Raw genomic sequence first — 15,536 nt, 5'->3', positions numbered from 1 at the left:
TCTCCTTTGCTTTTCACTTTTCTTCTTTTCACAGCTATTTGTAAGGCCTCTCCAGACAGCCATTTTGCTTTTTTGCATTTCTTTTCCATGGGGATGGTCTTGATCCTTGTCTCCTGTACAATGTCACGAACCTCAGTCCATAGTTCATCAGGCACTCTACCTATCAGATCTAGTCCCTTAAATCTATTTCTCATTTCCACTGTATAATCAGAAGGGATTTGATTTAGGTCATACCTGAATGGTCGGTCTAGTGGTTTTCCCCACTTTCTTCAATTTAAGTCTGAATTTGGCAATAAGGAGTTCATGATCTGAGCCACAGTCAGCTCCCGGTCTTGTTTTGCTGACTGTATAGAGCTTCTCCATCTTTGGCTGCAAAGAATAGAATCAATCTGATTTCTGTGTTAACCATCTGGTGATGTCCATGTGTAGAGTCTTCTCTTGTGTTGTTGGAAGAGGGTGTTTGCTATGACCAGTGTGTTCTCTTGGCAAAACTCTATTAGCCTTTGCCCTGCTTCATTCCATATTCCAAGGCCAAATTTGCCTGTTACTCCAGGTGTTTCTTGACTTCCTACTTTTGCATTCTAGCCCCCTATAATGAAAAGGACATCTTTTTGGGTGTTAGTTCTAAAAGGTCTTGTAGGTCTTCATAGAACCGTTTAACTTCAGCTTCTTCAGCATTACTGGCTGGGGCATAGACTTGGATTACTGTGATATTGAATGGTTTGCCTTGGAAACGAACAGAGATCATTCTGTCGTTTTTGAGATTGCATCCAAGTACTGCATTTCGGACTCTTTTGTTGACCATGATGGCTACTCCATTTCTTCTGAGGGATTCCTGCCCGCAGGAGTAGATATAATGGTCATCTGAGTTAAATTCACCCATTCCAGTTCATTTTAGTTCGCTGAGTCCTAGAATGTCGACGTTCACTCTTGCCTTCTCTTGTTTGACCACTTCCAATTTGCCTTGATTCATGGACCTGACATTCCAGGTTCCTATGCAATATTGCTCTTTACAGACCTTGCTTCTATCACCAGTCACATCCACAACTGGATGTTGTTTTTGCTTTGGCTCCATCCCTTCATTCTTTCTGGAGTTATTTCTCTACCGATCTCCAGTAGCACCGATCTCCAGTAGCTACTGACCTGGGGAATTCCTCTTTCAGTGTCCTATCATTTTGCCTTTTCATACTGTTCATGGGGTTCTCGAGGCAAGAATACTGAAGTGGCTTGCCATTCCCTTCTCCAGTGGACCACATTCTGTCAGACCTCTCCAGCATGACCCGCCCATCTTGGGTTGCCTCATGGGCATGGCTTAGTTTCACTGAGTTAGACAAGGCTGTGGTCCTAGTGTGATTAGATTGACTAGTTTTCTGAGTATGGTTTCAGTGTGTCTGCCCTCAGATGCCCTCTTGCAACACCTACCGTCTTATTTGGGTTTCTCTTAGCTTGGACGTGGGTATCTCTTCGTGGCTGCTCCAGCAAAGCGCAGCCGCTGCTCCTTACCTTGGACGATGAGTATCTCCTCACCACCGCCCCTCCTGACCTTGAACATAGACCCCTCCTGACCTTGAACACAGAGTAGCTCCTCTAGCTCCTCTTGCGCCCGTGCAGCCACCGCTCCTTGGACGTGGGGTTGCTCCTCTGGCTGCCGCCCCTGGCCTTGGGGTGGGGGGTAGCTCCTCCCGGCCGCAGCCCCTGACCTTGGATGTGGGATAACTCCTTTCGGCTGCCGCCCCTGACCTCGAACGTGGGATAGCTCCTCTCGCCCGCGCTTCTGCACTGTCGCAGCCGTAAGATCCAGCAATTTCACTTATGGGAATATACCCAAAAGAACCAAAAGCCAGGACTCAAAAATTCTTGTATTCCAATGTTCATAGCAGCATTATTCACAATAGCCAAAAAGTGGAAACCACCAAGAGGCCATCAATGGATGAATGGATAAACAAAATATGGTATAAACCTATGATGGAATATTATTCAGCCTTACGAAGGAATCAGATTCTGATACAACATGGATAAACCTTGAAAACATGCTAAGTGAAAAATTAGCCAGAAAAAAGGGACAGCTACTGTATGATTCCACATATGAGATACTTAGTACAGGCAAATTAATAGAGACAGAAAATAAAATAGAGGTTACCAGGGCTAGGAGAAGGGAGTTATTGTTTACAAAGTTTCTGTCAGGGATGATGGAAAAGTTATAGGGATGGATGGTGGTGATGGTTGCAGAAGAATGTATATGTACTTAATGCCACGGAACTAAAAGTAACTAAGAGACTTCTCTGGTGACCGAATGGCTAAGATTCTGAGCTCCCAATCAGGGGTCGCAGGTTTAAACTGTGGTCAGGGAACTAGATCCCACATGCTGGAACTAAAAATCCTGGAATGCCGCAACTAAGGCCTGGAGCAGCCAAATACATAAATATTTTTTTTAATAAAAGTGATTAAAATTATGTTATGTATATTTTACCCCGATTCTTTAAAAACAGTCATATACAGCTAGTTATTTTTGTTAATAAAATATAATTGCTATTATTACATATTTGTATAATATATACATGATTTTATAGGCTAGCTGTGCAGTTTAAAACTATTGAACCAAGTTGGAGTTTTCCTTTTCCCACCTACAACATGCCTTTCCCAGCAAGAGGTCTGTAGAAATGTTGGGAGGGGGTGGGGGAGTGAGGACCCTGGAATGAAAGGTTCGGGGCTCTTAGGTGTCAAACCTCACCAGTATTACATTCATACCTCAGGAATCACGAATCCTTATTTCTGCAGAATGAATCAACTTTTTATCTGAGTCAGCTGATTACTATCAGACTTTCTCTCAGCTCTCCAACACGGGTCATTTACATTCACAAAGGGGATGTAATGAGATAATAGTTAGCACTGAGACAGCTATTTCAAATGCAAATCAATAAGCCAGTGGGACCTGGGGACTGCTGCTGTATCAGTTCAGTTCAGTTCAGTTCAGTCGCTCAGTTGTGTCTGACTCTTTGCGACCCCATGAATCACAGCACGCCAGGCCTCCCTGTCCATCACCAAATCCCGGAATTCACTCAGACTCGCGTCCATCGAGTCAGTGATGCCATCCAGCCATCTCATCCTCTGTCGTCCCCTTCTTCTCCTGCCCCTAATCCCTCCCAGCATCAGAATCTTTTCCAATGAGTCAACTCTTCTCATGAGGTGCCCAAAATACTGGAGTTTCAGCTTTAGCATCATTCCTTCCAAAGAAATCCCAGGGCTGATCTCCTTCAGAATGGACTGGTTGGATCTCCTTGCAGTCCAAAGGACTCTCAAGAGTCTTCTCCAACACCACAGTTCAAGAGCATCAATTCTTCGGTGCTCAGCCTTCTTCACAGTCCAACTCTCACATCCACACATGACCACAGGAAAAACCATAGCCTTGACTAGACGGACCTTAGTCGGCAAAGTAATGTCTCTGCTTTTGAATATACTATCTAGGTTGGTCATAACTTCTCTTCCAAGGAGTAAGCGTCTTTTAATTTCATGGCTGCAATCACCATCTGCAGTGATTTTGGAGCCCCCAAAAATAAAGTCTGACAGTTTCCACTGTTTTCCCATCTATTTCCCATGAAGTGATGGGACCAGATGCCATGACCTTTGTTTTCTGAATGTTGAGCTTTAAGCCAACTTTTTCACTCTCCTCTTTCACTTTCATCAAGAGGCTTTTTGGTTCCTCTTCACTTTCTGCCATAAGGGTGGTGTCATCTGCATATCTGAGGTTATTAATATTTCTCCCGGCAATCTTGACTCCAGCTTGTGTTTCTTCCAGTCCAGCGTTTCTCACGATGTGCTCTGCGTATAGACACCTTTTAAAGGCCCCACTCTGATAACACAGGGAGGGTTGGGCTATGCCGGTTGAGGAAACAGGCAGCTTCTAGGGTGGTCCTGGTGGCTTCATTCTACTTCAGGGAGACAAACCCATTTAAAGGGATCCCAGGGGTTCAGCAGTCATTAAACATCCTGGATTTTGGACATGGAAGGAACCAGGATTTAACTAAGAGCTCTGAAAACAGGCATTTGCTTCAGATGAATGGGAAAAGTGACTTACAAGTGACATACATATTCACAGAAGCATCTCTCTGAATTCTGGAGAAACCAGAACGACAGGATTTTGTAGCAGTTCATTGGAAAGGCGGATAATACACAGGAGCAGAGAGGAAGCCAATTTCACGACAAGAACCAGTTTCAGGTTGATTGATTAAGACAGAGTTCTCAGGCTCAAAGTCGTAATCTCCTTGGCATCACCACGTTTTAACAATATTGTAAGCAAGTGGGGCAGGGAGTCCCTGGAGAAAGAGGACCAGGCAGGGCTTTTGTCGACTGAAAAAAAAAATATTAGTCACAACCTGTAAAAAGAGAGTTATTTTATTTGGTGGGAATGTTAAGGACTCAAGTCTGGGAGACAGTATCTCAGGCAATCCCTGAGAGAGCTGATTATGAGGAGGTGGGGTGGGAGCCAGGCTACACACAAGTTTGCAGCAAGGGGCAGGAAATCTGAGTATCAAAAGATTAACAAAACTGAAGAGAATTAGTGATCTTCTGCGTATAGGAGTATGCAAGTGTCCAGTCTCGCTGAAATCATTTATTTCATAAGCATCTAGCTATCTGGGGCCAAAGATGTTTTCTTGATTGTTCACATCCTCGTTCCTTGTTTACCAGTAAAGCATAGAGCAGAAGACATTTCACAATTTCTTGACATAAAATCAGCTGTTTTGGGCCTAAGCCATGTTGTGATGTAAGCCTGGCCATCAGGCTTGCCCTTGAACAGGGCTCTCGGAAATGGGGGAGCACAGGAACAAAGGATAAGCAGTCAGGAAACCATAGTTCAGTGATAAGATAGAGTCCTGGTTCTTCCTCAAGGGAGGAACAATCTGATAACAAACTTTGAGTTCTGCAGTAATTTGGGTGGAGAACGGAATGGTGATGCGGACCCTCGTGACTTTGATCAACTAAAGCTCAGACTCTGTTGACCGTGGCCCCAATTCCGTCCTGAATTCTCCTCTGCTCAAGCCCCTTCATGAATATGCATACACCCTTACCATAAAACTTTCCCAATTTTGTTGTTCAGGGAGACGTTGCTTAGGGAAAGATCCCCGGTGTCTTTACTTGGGGCAGGTAATAAATCTTTCAGCTTGACACCTACCCAGAGGCAAACCCAGTTTTTCAGGTAATAATATCACCATCAACATCATCATCATCTGTAGTAATTCAATCTTTCCTTACCTTTATATCTTGCACAGTACAATCTTTGTTTATGTATTTATGACTCATTGAGAGCCCTTTACTCTGCTGCTTTTCTGTTGGATGTCAGCTGTTAGGTAATTTCATTCCAAGGGGCATTTTCATTGATCTAGACTTTAAAAAACAAAGAAATACCATTAAATTTGGTGACAGTGTGTCACAACTGAGAATAGACTAAAAACCACTGAATAGGACCCTTTAAATGGGCAAACTGTACAGCTTGTGAATTAAATCTCAATAAGCTGTTAAAAAAAAACACAACACATAAATGAGAAAGTCTAGCCAAAGTGCAGAACCAATAAATTTATCACAGTGTTTGTTGCCAATTTTGACAAAATGTTTGCTGGGTGAGGAAATTAAAACAAGCCATGTATTTTCTGTTCATTATTGCTATCTGGTTCCAAATTTCTATCAATAAGTGAGAGTTGACTGTACTTAGCAAAAACAAAATGCTGGCGGGGGTGGGGGCAGGGATAAATTAGGAGTTTGGGATTAACATATACATACTACTATATATATAAAATAGATAATAAAGGATCTGCTGCACAGGGAACTAACTATATGCAGTATTTTGTAATAACCCAAAGGGAAAAGAATCTGAAATATATATATATATATATAGATAGATAGATAGATAGATAGATATAGATATAGATATAGATACACACACACACACACTCACACACTTGAAACTGACACATATTTGTAAATCAACTATCCTTCAATTTGGGGCTTCCCTCATAGCTCAGTTGGTAAATCATCTGCCTGCAATACAGGAGACCCAGATTTGATTTCTAGGTCGGGAAGATCCCCTGGAGAAGGAAATGGCAACCCACTCCAGTATTCTTGACTGGAGAATCCCATGGACAGAGGAGCCTGACAGGCTCCAGTCCATGGGATTGCAAGAATCGGACCCGACTTAGTGACTAAATCACCACCACCACTATACTTCAATTTAAAAATAATTTTAGCAGAATTCCCTGGCCTTCCAGTGGTTAGGTCTCCGAGGTTCCACTGCAGGTGGCATGAGTTCTATTCCTGGTTGGAGAACTAAGATCCCACATGCCGCCAGGTGCCACCAAAAAATAAATCTTTTTTAAAGAATGAAAACAACTAGACCAGTGGTTCTCAAGCCTGGCCTCACAGGGAAGCCTTTCGTGGAATGTACTTAAAAAGTATCAGTGTCCATGGTCCTACCCCAGACCAAGTATATCAGAATCTAGATATAGGTTGGGTTTAAAGTTTCCCCAGGTAATTTTCTTATGCAACCAACAGTGCAAACCACTAGTTTAAGAGATCCATTTTCCACAGTGAGATACCACTTCACACTCATGAGGATGATTATTATTTAAAATAACAAAACCAGGGTTTCCCTGGTGGTTCAGTGGTAAAGAATCCACCTGTCAGTGCAAGAGACACGGGTTTGATTCCTGATCCAGGAAGATCCAACATGCTCGCGAACGGCTAAACCACGCACCACAACTATTGAGTCTGTGCTCTAGAGCCCCGGACCTGCAACTACTGAAGCCCATGTGCCTGAGAGCCCACATTCTGCAGCAGGAGAAGCCACCACAAGGAGAAGCCCGCACACCGTAACTAGAGAGTGGCCTCCACTCTCTGCAACTAGAGAGAGCCCCGCAGGCAGAAACGAAAACCCAGCACAGCCAGTAAATTAATAAATAAAAAGAAAGTAACAAAGCAAAACCAGAAAACTACAAGTGTTGGTGAGGATATGGAAAAACTGGAGCCCTTGTGAATTACTGGTGAAAATGTAAAATGGCACAGCCACTGTGGGAAAAAAGCATAGCAGTTCTTCAAAAAATGAAACAAAATTACCATATGATTCTGCAATTCTACTTCTACGTACATACATAAAAGAACTGAAAGCAGGAACTTGAGCAGATATTTGTACACTCATAACCCAAACAGCATTATTCACAAGAGCCCACAGGCGGAAGCAACCCCAGTACCTACCGACTGATGGGTAAACAAAACGGAGTATATGGAGACAATGAAATATTATTCTACCTTAAAGAGGAAATTCTGAAAAGAAAAACGGAAACAAATTTTAATATATTCTAAACATGAATGAAACTGGAGGACATTATGCTAAATTAAGTACAGTATTTGTCACTATAGGGTTCTATGAGGCATCTGTGTGCATGTGTGTATGTGTGTGTGCTCAGGCATGTCTGACTCTTTGCAACCCAATGGACTGTAGCCTCCCCAGGCTCCTCTGTCCGTGGAATTCTCCATACAAGAATACTGGAGTGGGTTGCCATTTCCTTTTCCAGGGGATCTTCCCGACACAGGAATAGTACTTGGGTCTCCTGCATTACAGGCAGATTCTTTCCCTTCTGAGCCACCAGGGAAACCTATGAGACATCTAAAGTGTTCAAAATCATAGACACAGAAAGCAGAATGGTGGTTGCCAAGGGCTGGGGGAGGGGAGGATGGGGAGTTACTGTTTAATAGATACAGAGTCTCAGATTGGAAAGATGAAACAGTTCTGGAGATGGATGGTGGTGTTGACCACACAACAGCATGAGCGTACTTAATGGCACTGAAATGTACACTTAAAAATGGCTGAAGTGGTACATTTTTTATGTTATCTCTATTTTACAATAAAAAGAGAGAGACCTCCTTTTCAAGAATGGGAAGGTGATCCAAATTCTGGCAGTGACATGGGAGGAGATATAGAGAACTTCTGAAAAAAGTTTCTTCATTCCTAGAAGAGGGCTGCAGGGTGAGATGCTCTCTCTCTTACTTCTTTGGGCGCATCTGGAACTCTCTCTTATCTGGAGCCCTGCAGCTATCTTGGGGCCAGCCGGAGAATGAAGCCGACACCCAAGGCAGCAGACAGATGGAAAGATGTAGGTCACTGGTGATGTCATTAAGCTCCCAAACCAATGGACTAAGAAGTCAGTCCTATCTTAGAGTTTATAGTTAAGTAAGAAAATACATTTCTTAAAGTTAAATTTACTTTGAGTTGAAATTTCTATAATTGGTTCTGAAAGGATCCTGACACTTGTATCATTATTGTTGGTATAACAAAAAATTGGAAATAACCTAAAAGTTTAGGGAAATGGGTGAATTAAAAAAAAGATGTATAAACATAGATGGAGTTATTATATAGTAGTTAAAGATAAACACGTGAAGTGAAAGACAGATTTTGCATATTACATGTAAATTCTAAATGCAGTGTATTTTTCATTGACTTATATGTATATATATCTTTAAATAGATGGATCTCATAGGGCTTCCCTGATAGTTCAGTTGGTAAAGAATCTGCCTGCAATGCAAGAGACCCCAGTTCAATTCCTGGGTTGGGAAGATCTGCTAGAAGAGGCATAGGCTACCCACTCCAGTGTTCTTGGGCTTCTCTTGTGGCCTAGCTGGTAAAGAATCCACCTGCAATGTGGGAGACCTGGGTTTGATCCCTGGGTTGGGAAGATCCCCCAGAGATGGAAAAGGCTACCTACTCCAGTATTCTGGCCTGGAGAATTCCATGGACTATACAGTCCCATGTATATGTATCAGTCAGTCAGTTCAGTTGCTCAGTTGTAACCGACTGAGATGGTTAGGTAGCATCACCAACTCAATGGACATGAATCTGAGCAAACTCTGGGAGACAGTGAAGGACAGACAAGCCTGGTATGCTGCAGTCTACAGGGTCCCAAAAAGTCGGACACAACTGAACAACTAAACAATAACATACTACAATATGGGTGAATTTTGAAAATAGTTTGCTAAGTGAAAGAAGTCGGACACATAAGGTTATATATGATTCCATTTATATGAAATGACCAGACTAGGCAAATCCTAGAGATAGAAAGGAGATTGGTGAGTCTCAGGGGCAGTGGGGAGAGGAGATGGGGAGCAAGACCCTGTGGGAATGAGGATTTTTCTCACAACAGTTATGGGTTTCCTTATGTCATGATCAAATGTTTTGGAACTAGATAGAGGAGGTCGTTGCACAACACTGTAAGCTTACTAAATACTGCTGAATTGCTTACTTATTTTAAATGGTCAATTTTATGCTATGTGAATTTCATCTTACTAAGTTTTTTTTAAAGCAATTTGCTTGTTGTAGGAAAATCTAAACATAAAGGTACAAGTAAAAAATTATAATTTCTTTTCCCAGCTGCTCATCTCCATGTCCAATCCCATCCCACAAATATACCTTCCCTTAACTGTTTATTTTTCAAATTTTATTTTTTTAAGTTAACAAGGAAAGTCTTATAGGGAGGAGGTCTTTTTATATATATATATAATTGCATTTTATTTATTTTTGGGTGTCCTGGGTCTTTGCTGCTGCACTTAGACTTTCTCTAGCAGCAGAGACTCGGGGCTACTCTCTAGTTGCTATGCCCAGGCTTCTCATTGCAGTCATTTCTCTTGTTGTGGAACACGGGCTTTGGAGTGTACAGGCTGCGTAATTGTGGCATAAGGGCTCAGTAGTTGCAGTTCTCAGGCTCTCTCGAGCACAGGCTCAGTAGTTGGGGCACACGGGCTTAGCTGTTTTGTAGTATGTGGGATCTTTCTTGATCAGGGATCGAACTGATGTTTCCTGCAACGACAGGTGACTTCTTTACACTGAGCCACCAAGGAAGCCTCCCTTAACTGTTTATATATATATATAATAACTCTCCAAACTTTAAAAAGCTTTATAGCATCCAGAGAGATACGTATGTTTCCTTCTCTCCTGGAGGTTTACTGAGGACTTTATACTGACGTAAGCCAAGCAATGTTGTAGGTGATGGGAAACTCAACAGTGAACAAGACAGGCTGGAGGAATTAATTTTCTTGTAAGAGATGGGCAGTAAGCTTGGGAATGAATGTGATTTTCAACTGTGGTAAATGCTGTGAAAAAATAAAAGTAGGAAAGATGGTAGAGAGTGATGTGGGTTGGTGGAGGGCCAGGGTGGCTAGTAGAGGTCTCTGAAATGAATGACGGCTTCTGAAATGAGTGATGACAGTTAGGGAGGTGATGATCTAGGGAAAGAGAATTCAAGACAAAGGAAATAAAGCTAGGTATATTGGGATTTCCCTGGTGATCCAGTGGCTAAGACTCCACCCTCCCAATGCAGAGGGCCCAGGTTCCATCCCTGGTCAGGGAACTGGATCCCACATGCTGCAGCTTAGAGTTCATATGACACAACTAAAGATCTCAAATGTTATAACTAAGACCTGGCACAACCAAATAAATAAATAAAAATAAATACTAAAAAAAAAGCTAGATATCTTTACAGAAATAAGACTGTATACTAGGTACAGTGATCCACTACATATTTATACAAGTATTAGATATCTTGCTTTCCCCCTTCTTTACCACATACTATACGTGTATTTCTAAGTTGGCCTCATCAGTTCAGTTCAGTCACTCAGTCGTGTCCAACTCTTTTCGACCCCATGAATCGCAGCACGCCAGGCCTCCCTGTCCATCAGCAACTCTCAGTTCACTGAGACTCACGTCCATCAAGTCGGTGACGCCATCCAGCCATCTCATCCTCTGTCGTCCCCTTCTCCTCCTGCCCCCAATCCCTCCCAGCATCAGAGTCTTTTCCAATGAGCCAACTCTTCGCATGAGGTGGCCAAAGTACTGGAGTTTCAGCTTCAGCATCATTCCTTCCAAAGAAATCCCAGGGCTGATCTCCTTCAGAATGGACTGGTTGGATCTCCTTGCAGTCCAAGGGACTCTCAAGAGTCTTCTCCAACACCACATTTCAAAAGCATCAATTCTTCAGCACTCAGCCTTCTTCACAGTCCAACTCTCACATCCATATGTGACCACAGGAAAAACCATAGCCTTGACTAGACGGACCTTAGTCGGCAAAGTAATGTCTCTGCTTTTGAATATACTATCTAGGTTGGTCATAACTTCTCTTCCAAGGAGTAAGCGTCTTTTAATTTCATGGCTGCAGTCACCATCTGCAGTTATTTTGGAGCCCCCAAAAATAAAGTCTGACACTGTTTCCCCATCTATTTCCCATGAAGTGATGGGACCAGATGCCATGATCTTCATTTTCTGAATGTTGAGCTTTAAGTCAACTTTTTCACTCTCCTCTTTCACTTTCATCAAGATGCTTTTTGGTTCCTCTTCACTTTCTGCCATAAGGGTGGTGTCATCTGCATATCTGAGATTATGGAGATCTCTCCGGGCAATCTTGACTCCAGCTTGTGTTTCTTCCAGTCCAGCGTTTCTCATGATGTACTCTGCATAGAAATTAAATAAGCAGGGTGACAATATACAGCCTTGATGTACTCCTTTTCCTATTTGAAACCAGTCTGTTGTTCCATGTCCAGTTCTAACTGTTGCTTCCTGACCTGCATATAGGTTTCTCAAGAGGCAGGTTAGGTGGTCTGGTATTCCCATCCCTTTCAGAATTTTCCATAGTTTATTGGGATTCACACAGTCAAAGGCTTTGGCATAGTCAATCAAGCAGAAACAGATGTTTTTCTGGAACTCTCTTGCTTTTCCATGATCCAGCGGATGTTGGCAATTTGATCTCTGGTTCCTCTGCCTTTTCTAAAACAAGCTTGAGCATCTGGAAGTTCACGGTTCACGTATTGCTGAAGCCTGACTTGAAGAATTTTGAGCATTACTTTACTAGCATGTGAGATGAGTGCAATTGTACAGTAGTTTGAGCATTCTTTGGCCTCTTAGCTACATGTTATTCCATAATAGTGATACATCATATTCATTACACATGTACTTCTAAGTTGGCCTCATAGCTAAATGTTATCTCAAATGATAAAGAACCTGCCTGCCAGTGCAGGAGACACAGGAGATCTGGGTTCAATTCCTGGGTCAGGAAGATCCCCTGGAGAAGGAAATGGCAACTCCATTTCCTAGTGTTCTTGTCTGGAGAATCTCATAGACAGAAGAGCCTGGTGGGCTGGCTACAGTCCATAGGGTTGCAAAGAGTTTGACATGAGTGAGGTGACTTAGCACGTGCTACATATATCACTTACTTAACCATGTCTTTGTTCATGGACATTTAGGTTGTTTTTAGTTTGGAGCTATTCCATATTCCATATTCCAATTCCAGGGTCCTCAAGGTGATTCCTCTTGTTGTCAACTAACTTTGTGTGTGCATCACAGGGACTACCATGTTGTCCTTGGAAAACTAACTCTTAAAGTTGAGAATCCTGTGTCTCAATAGACCCAATGAGTGGAAAAGGGCAGTATTGTGCCAGATGCCCTACTGATTCCCCCATTCATTCATCTAACATTTATTAAGCACGTTTTCTATGCCAGGCATTATACTGAGCATTATAAATATAAAGAAGATGAACAAAAGATTCTAACCTCAAATTGCTCAGTCTTAGCACAACAATAATTATCAAGACACTGTAAATCAATTATACCTCAATTTAAACAGAGAAGAAAAAAAAAGAAAGCTTCTTCCTTTTCTATTTGGAGCAGTATCTCTACCCAGGCAGGTTAAGGCTTTTGAAAATCAACAGAGTGGATTCTTTCCTGAATAATTATCCTATTCAGGGACATCAATGACATAATGACATCAACTTTTCTAAGCTGCAGTCTTAGTAGTTTCTTTGTCCCTAGGAAAAATACACCAAAGAAACTCTGCTGATTTAATTAGATGTGAAGAACTAACCTATCAGTGATCACCCAGTGCCCTCAGGGTGATTCCTCTTGAAGTGTGATATCCGATGACATGGGGTTGGAGAAGGACACTGTGGTTCACTCTTTGAGTCAGCTGCTTGTGTTGACATTTTCCTAGGAGCAGGTTGGGGAGAGCAAATCTTGACTGTGAGAGCACTTCAGGCACTTTATTTTGGATACATTGTATTTTCTTCTTCTCCTGACTGATTCAACAGCAAAGGTGGCCTCCTATATATAAAAGAAGGTCTGTTTTTTATATCAATCATTGATATAGTCTCTGTAAACCTAAGGACAATCCACTTAACACCAAGTTTAAAGCGGAACATATACGATTCAGTGGAGTCTTCAGAGAACTATACTAACAGGCTGTAACAAGAACTTTGTATTAATGAGAGGAATAAATCCTCTGTTATTGGGGGGGGGGTCGGGATTTAGGTCCAGAAAATTTCAGGGAACATGAACCACAGACCTGTCCAGAAGCTTAAATCCAGCCTTGTGGTAATTGAGATTTCTGGTTTCTTTACATTTATAGGGTTCAGTTTCCCAAGTGTTATGTGTTAAAGAAACAAAGCAACCAGCAAATTTGCTAATTTCATATTAAACACAATTTCAAACCACTTTAGAGTAGCATTCATTCTCAAAGGTAACTGACAGCTTTGCTTTTGATTCGTCTCATTAGGCTGGGTCCTCTTTTATCCTTAAATCAGACATTTAAAATTAAAATTAAAATCTAGATTTGGGATCTTCACATAAGGTTCTTAAGAAACATTCTGTGTTCCCGCTTGTACGCCCTATAATTTCTATTGAGCAGGTTAGTTGCACTCTGTCTAGACTTCTTGGAGAAAAATAACAATATGTTTTTCTCGGTCTTGGGCTCCGCAAGGGAGAATTACAGGAAAACTTAACAGGTACCTTCCTACTTGAAGCAGTTGGATCTATATATTTATCTTTTGCCCGCCCCCCCCCCCCTTTTTCCATGTTTACCAAACGGCAATTGGCAGCAGTCAATAAAAGTACTTCGGTAAAATCTGAGCAAATTCGTCCATTCAAAAGAAAACCACTTCACCGGAAGGTGTACAATGAAGCACAAAAATAACCCTGTTAGGTGGGACTAGCTGGTTACATCATGGAATATGGTAATCCTCTATTTAATTTACAAAGCCCTTGGCCGAGAGGAGGAAGGGATGGAAAAGTTTGAGTGAAGGCTTTAAATGACTAGTCATACAGACAGTGAGTCACTGTAAGTTTCCAGTTAATAATCCCCTCTGCTGGGCTGGGCTTTATGAGCCACAAAGCAGTTTAAGTGGTAATGGCTCACAGTTTTATGGTCTCTTCTACCAAATGAATACAGAAAATGAAAGACGCCCTGAGTCGCCTTTGAAATGTAGAGCAAATTCAGACTGGGGGCAGGGAGGAGGAAGGTGGAATGAAAGAGAACGAGGTAGGATGCCTGTGAGGCAGGGAACGCAGAGGGCTGGTGAAACGAGAAGGGAACGATTTTCAGGAGTTGAAGGCTTTTCTCTCCACCTTGGAACTGCTGTCCACTTTCCCGCGTTCTGTGCAGAACAGCACGGAACTGGCCACCCCCGCGACCTGAGAGGCTAGCGGTCAGCCACCCAGAGCCGAGTCGCGCCTGGGCTCGCTCCCATCCCCGCCCCCACTCGGTGACAGGTGGGGCAGCCGTGCGGCAACCAGACCTCCGCCTCCTCGCGCTGCCTGCCGGGAGCCGGCGCCGCTTCCGGTTGCTGTCGGCCCCGAACTCCGACTCCCGTCGGCCCCCGGGAAAACCGCAGCGGTGTCGCGCGGGCGCTGCCGGAACTCGTAGTTTCGCCTTCTGCCGCGCTTCATAAGCGGAAACGGGGACGCCCGGGGCCGAGAACTACCGAGGCGAAGGTACGGGTGGCGGCGAGGGGTCAAACCGCGCCGGGCGTGGGGTTGGCGCTGAGACCGTCGGAGGTGGTTGGGGCTGGGTGGGTGGAGATCAGCGCTCACACACGAGGAGGGTTGAGTCGCCGCCGCCGCAGCCGTCGTCGTCGCGAGTGCGGAGTCGGGACTTGAGCTGCCCCCGCGACGACGCCGGGGATTGGGCCGCTAGCCCCCGGCCCTTCTGTCTTGCCGCTTTCTTGGGTCAGCGCGGCCTGCTCCTCCCCAGCCCGTCTCCCCCGCCTCCATTTCCCGCCCTCTCTTCACCACACACACGGCCCCCCCGATCATGGATCCCGGCAGTGGTGGCGGTGGCGGCGGCGGCGGCGGCGGCGGCGGGAGCAGCAGCAGCAGCGACTCGGCGCCCGACTGTTGGGACCAGGCGGACATGGAAGCTCCCGGGCCAGGCCCGTGCGGCGGCGCCGGCGGCCCCTTGGCGGCGGCGGCGGCCGAGGCCCAACGTGAGCACCTCAGCGCGGCCTTCAGCCGGCAGCTCAACGTCAACGCCAAGCCCTTCGTGCCCAACGTCCACGCCGCCGAGTTCGTGCCGTCCTTCCTGCGGGGCCCGACCCAGTCGCCGGCATCCCCAGCTGGCGCCGCAGCCAACAACCACGGAGCCGGCAGCGGCGCGGGAGGCCCTTCGGGTAAAGGGCCGGGATCAGCCCCCGGGACGGGAGGAAGCCGTGCTGCGAGGGCTGGGGCAGATGGCCTTGGG

General features: G+C 44.3%; 1 protein-coding gene and 1 long non-coding RNA gene across 4 annotated transcripts in view; one reads left to right on the top strand and one right to left on the bottom strand.

Annotated features, from left to right (window-relative positions):
* Positions 1–2,769: 2,769 nt before the first annotated feature.
* LOC121817877 (uncharacterized) lies at positions 2,770–14,920 on the bottom strand. The gene is made up of 5 exons (XR_006057971.2): positions 13,883–14,920; positions 12,891–13,126; positions 7,243–7,311; positions 5,251–5,382; positions 2,770–4,347 (listed from the first exon to the last, which is right to left on the bottom strand). It is a non-coding gene; the product is annotated as an uncharacterized LOC121817877 (long non-coding RNA).
* GSPT1 (G1 to S phase transition 1) overlaps positions 14,662–15,536 on the top strand; it is a 33,602-nt gene continuing 32,727 nt past the window's right edge. For 2 of the 3 annotated variants that reach the window (XM_004020777.5, XM_012104124.4), the window contains exon 1: positions 14,842–15,465. In XM_004020777.5, the coding sequence (XP_004020826.2) occupies positions 15,111–15,465 (355 nt within the window). In that variant the 5' untranslated portion in view covers positions 14,842–15,110. Of the gene's footprint in view, positions 14,792–14,841; positions 15,466–15,536 lie in introns of those variants that run through there. The other variant, XM_015104083.4, reaches the window with a different exon arrangement.

This window comes from Ovis aries, chromosome 24 (genome assembly GCF_016772045.2).
Source record: "Ovis aries strain OAR_USU_Benz2616 breed Rambouillet chromosome 24, ARS-UI_Ramb_v3.0, whole genome shotgun sequence".
NCBI classification, from domain to species: domain Eukaryota; kingdom Metazoa; phylum Chordata; class Mammalia; order Artiodactyla; family Bovidae; genus Ovis; species Ovis aries.
Note: the sequence above shows the minus strand (reverse complement) of the source record. Positions and strands in the feature narration are given on the sequence as shown.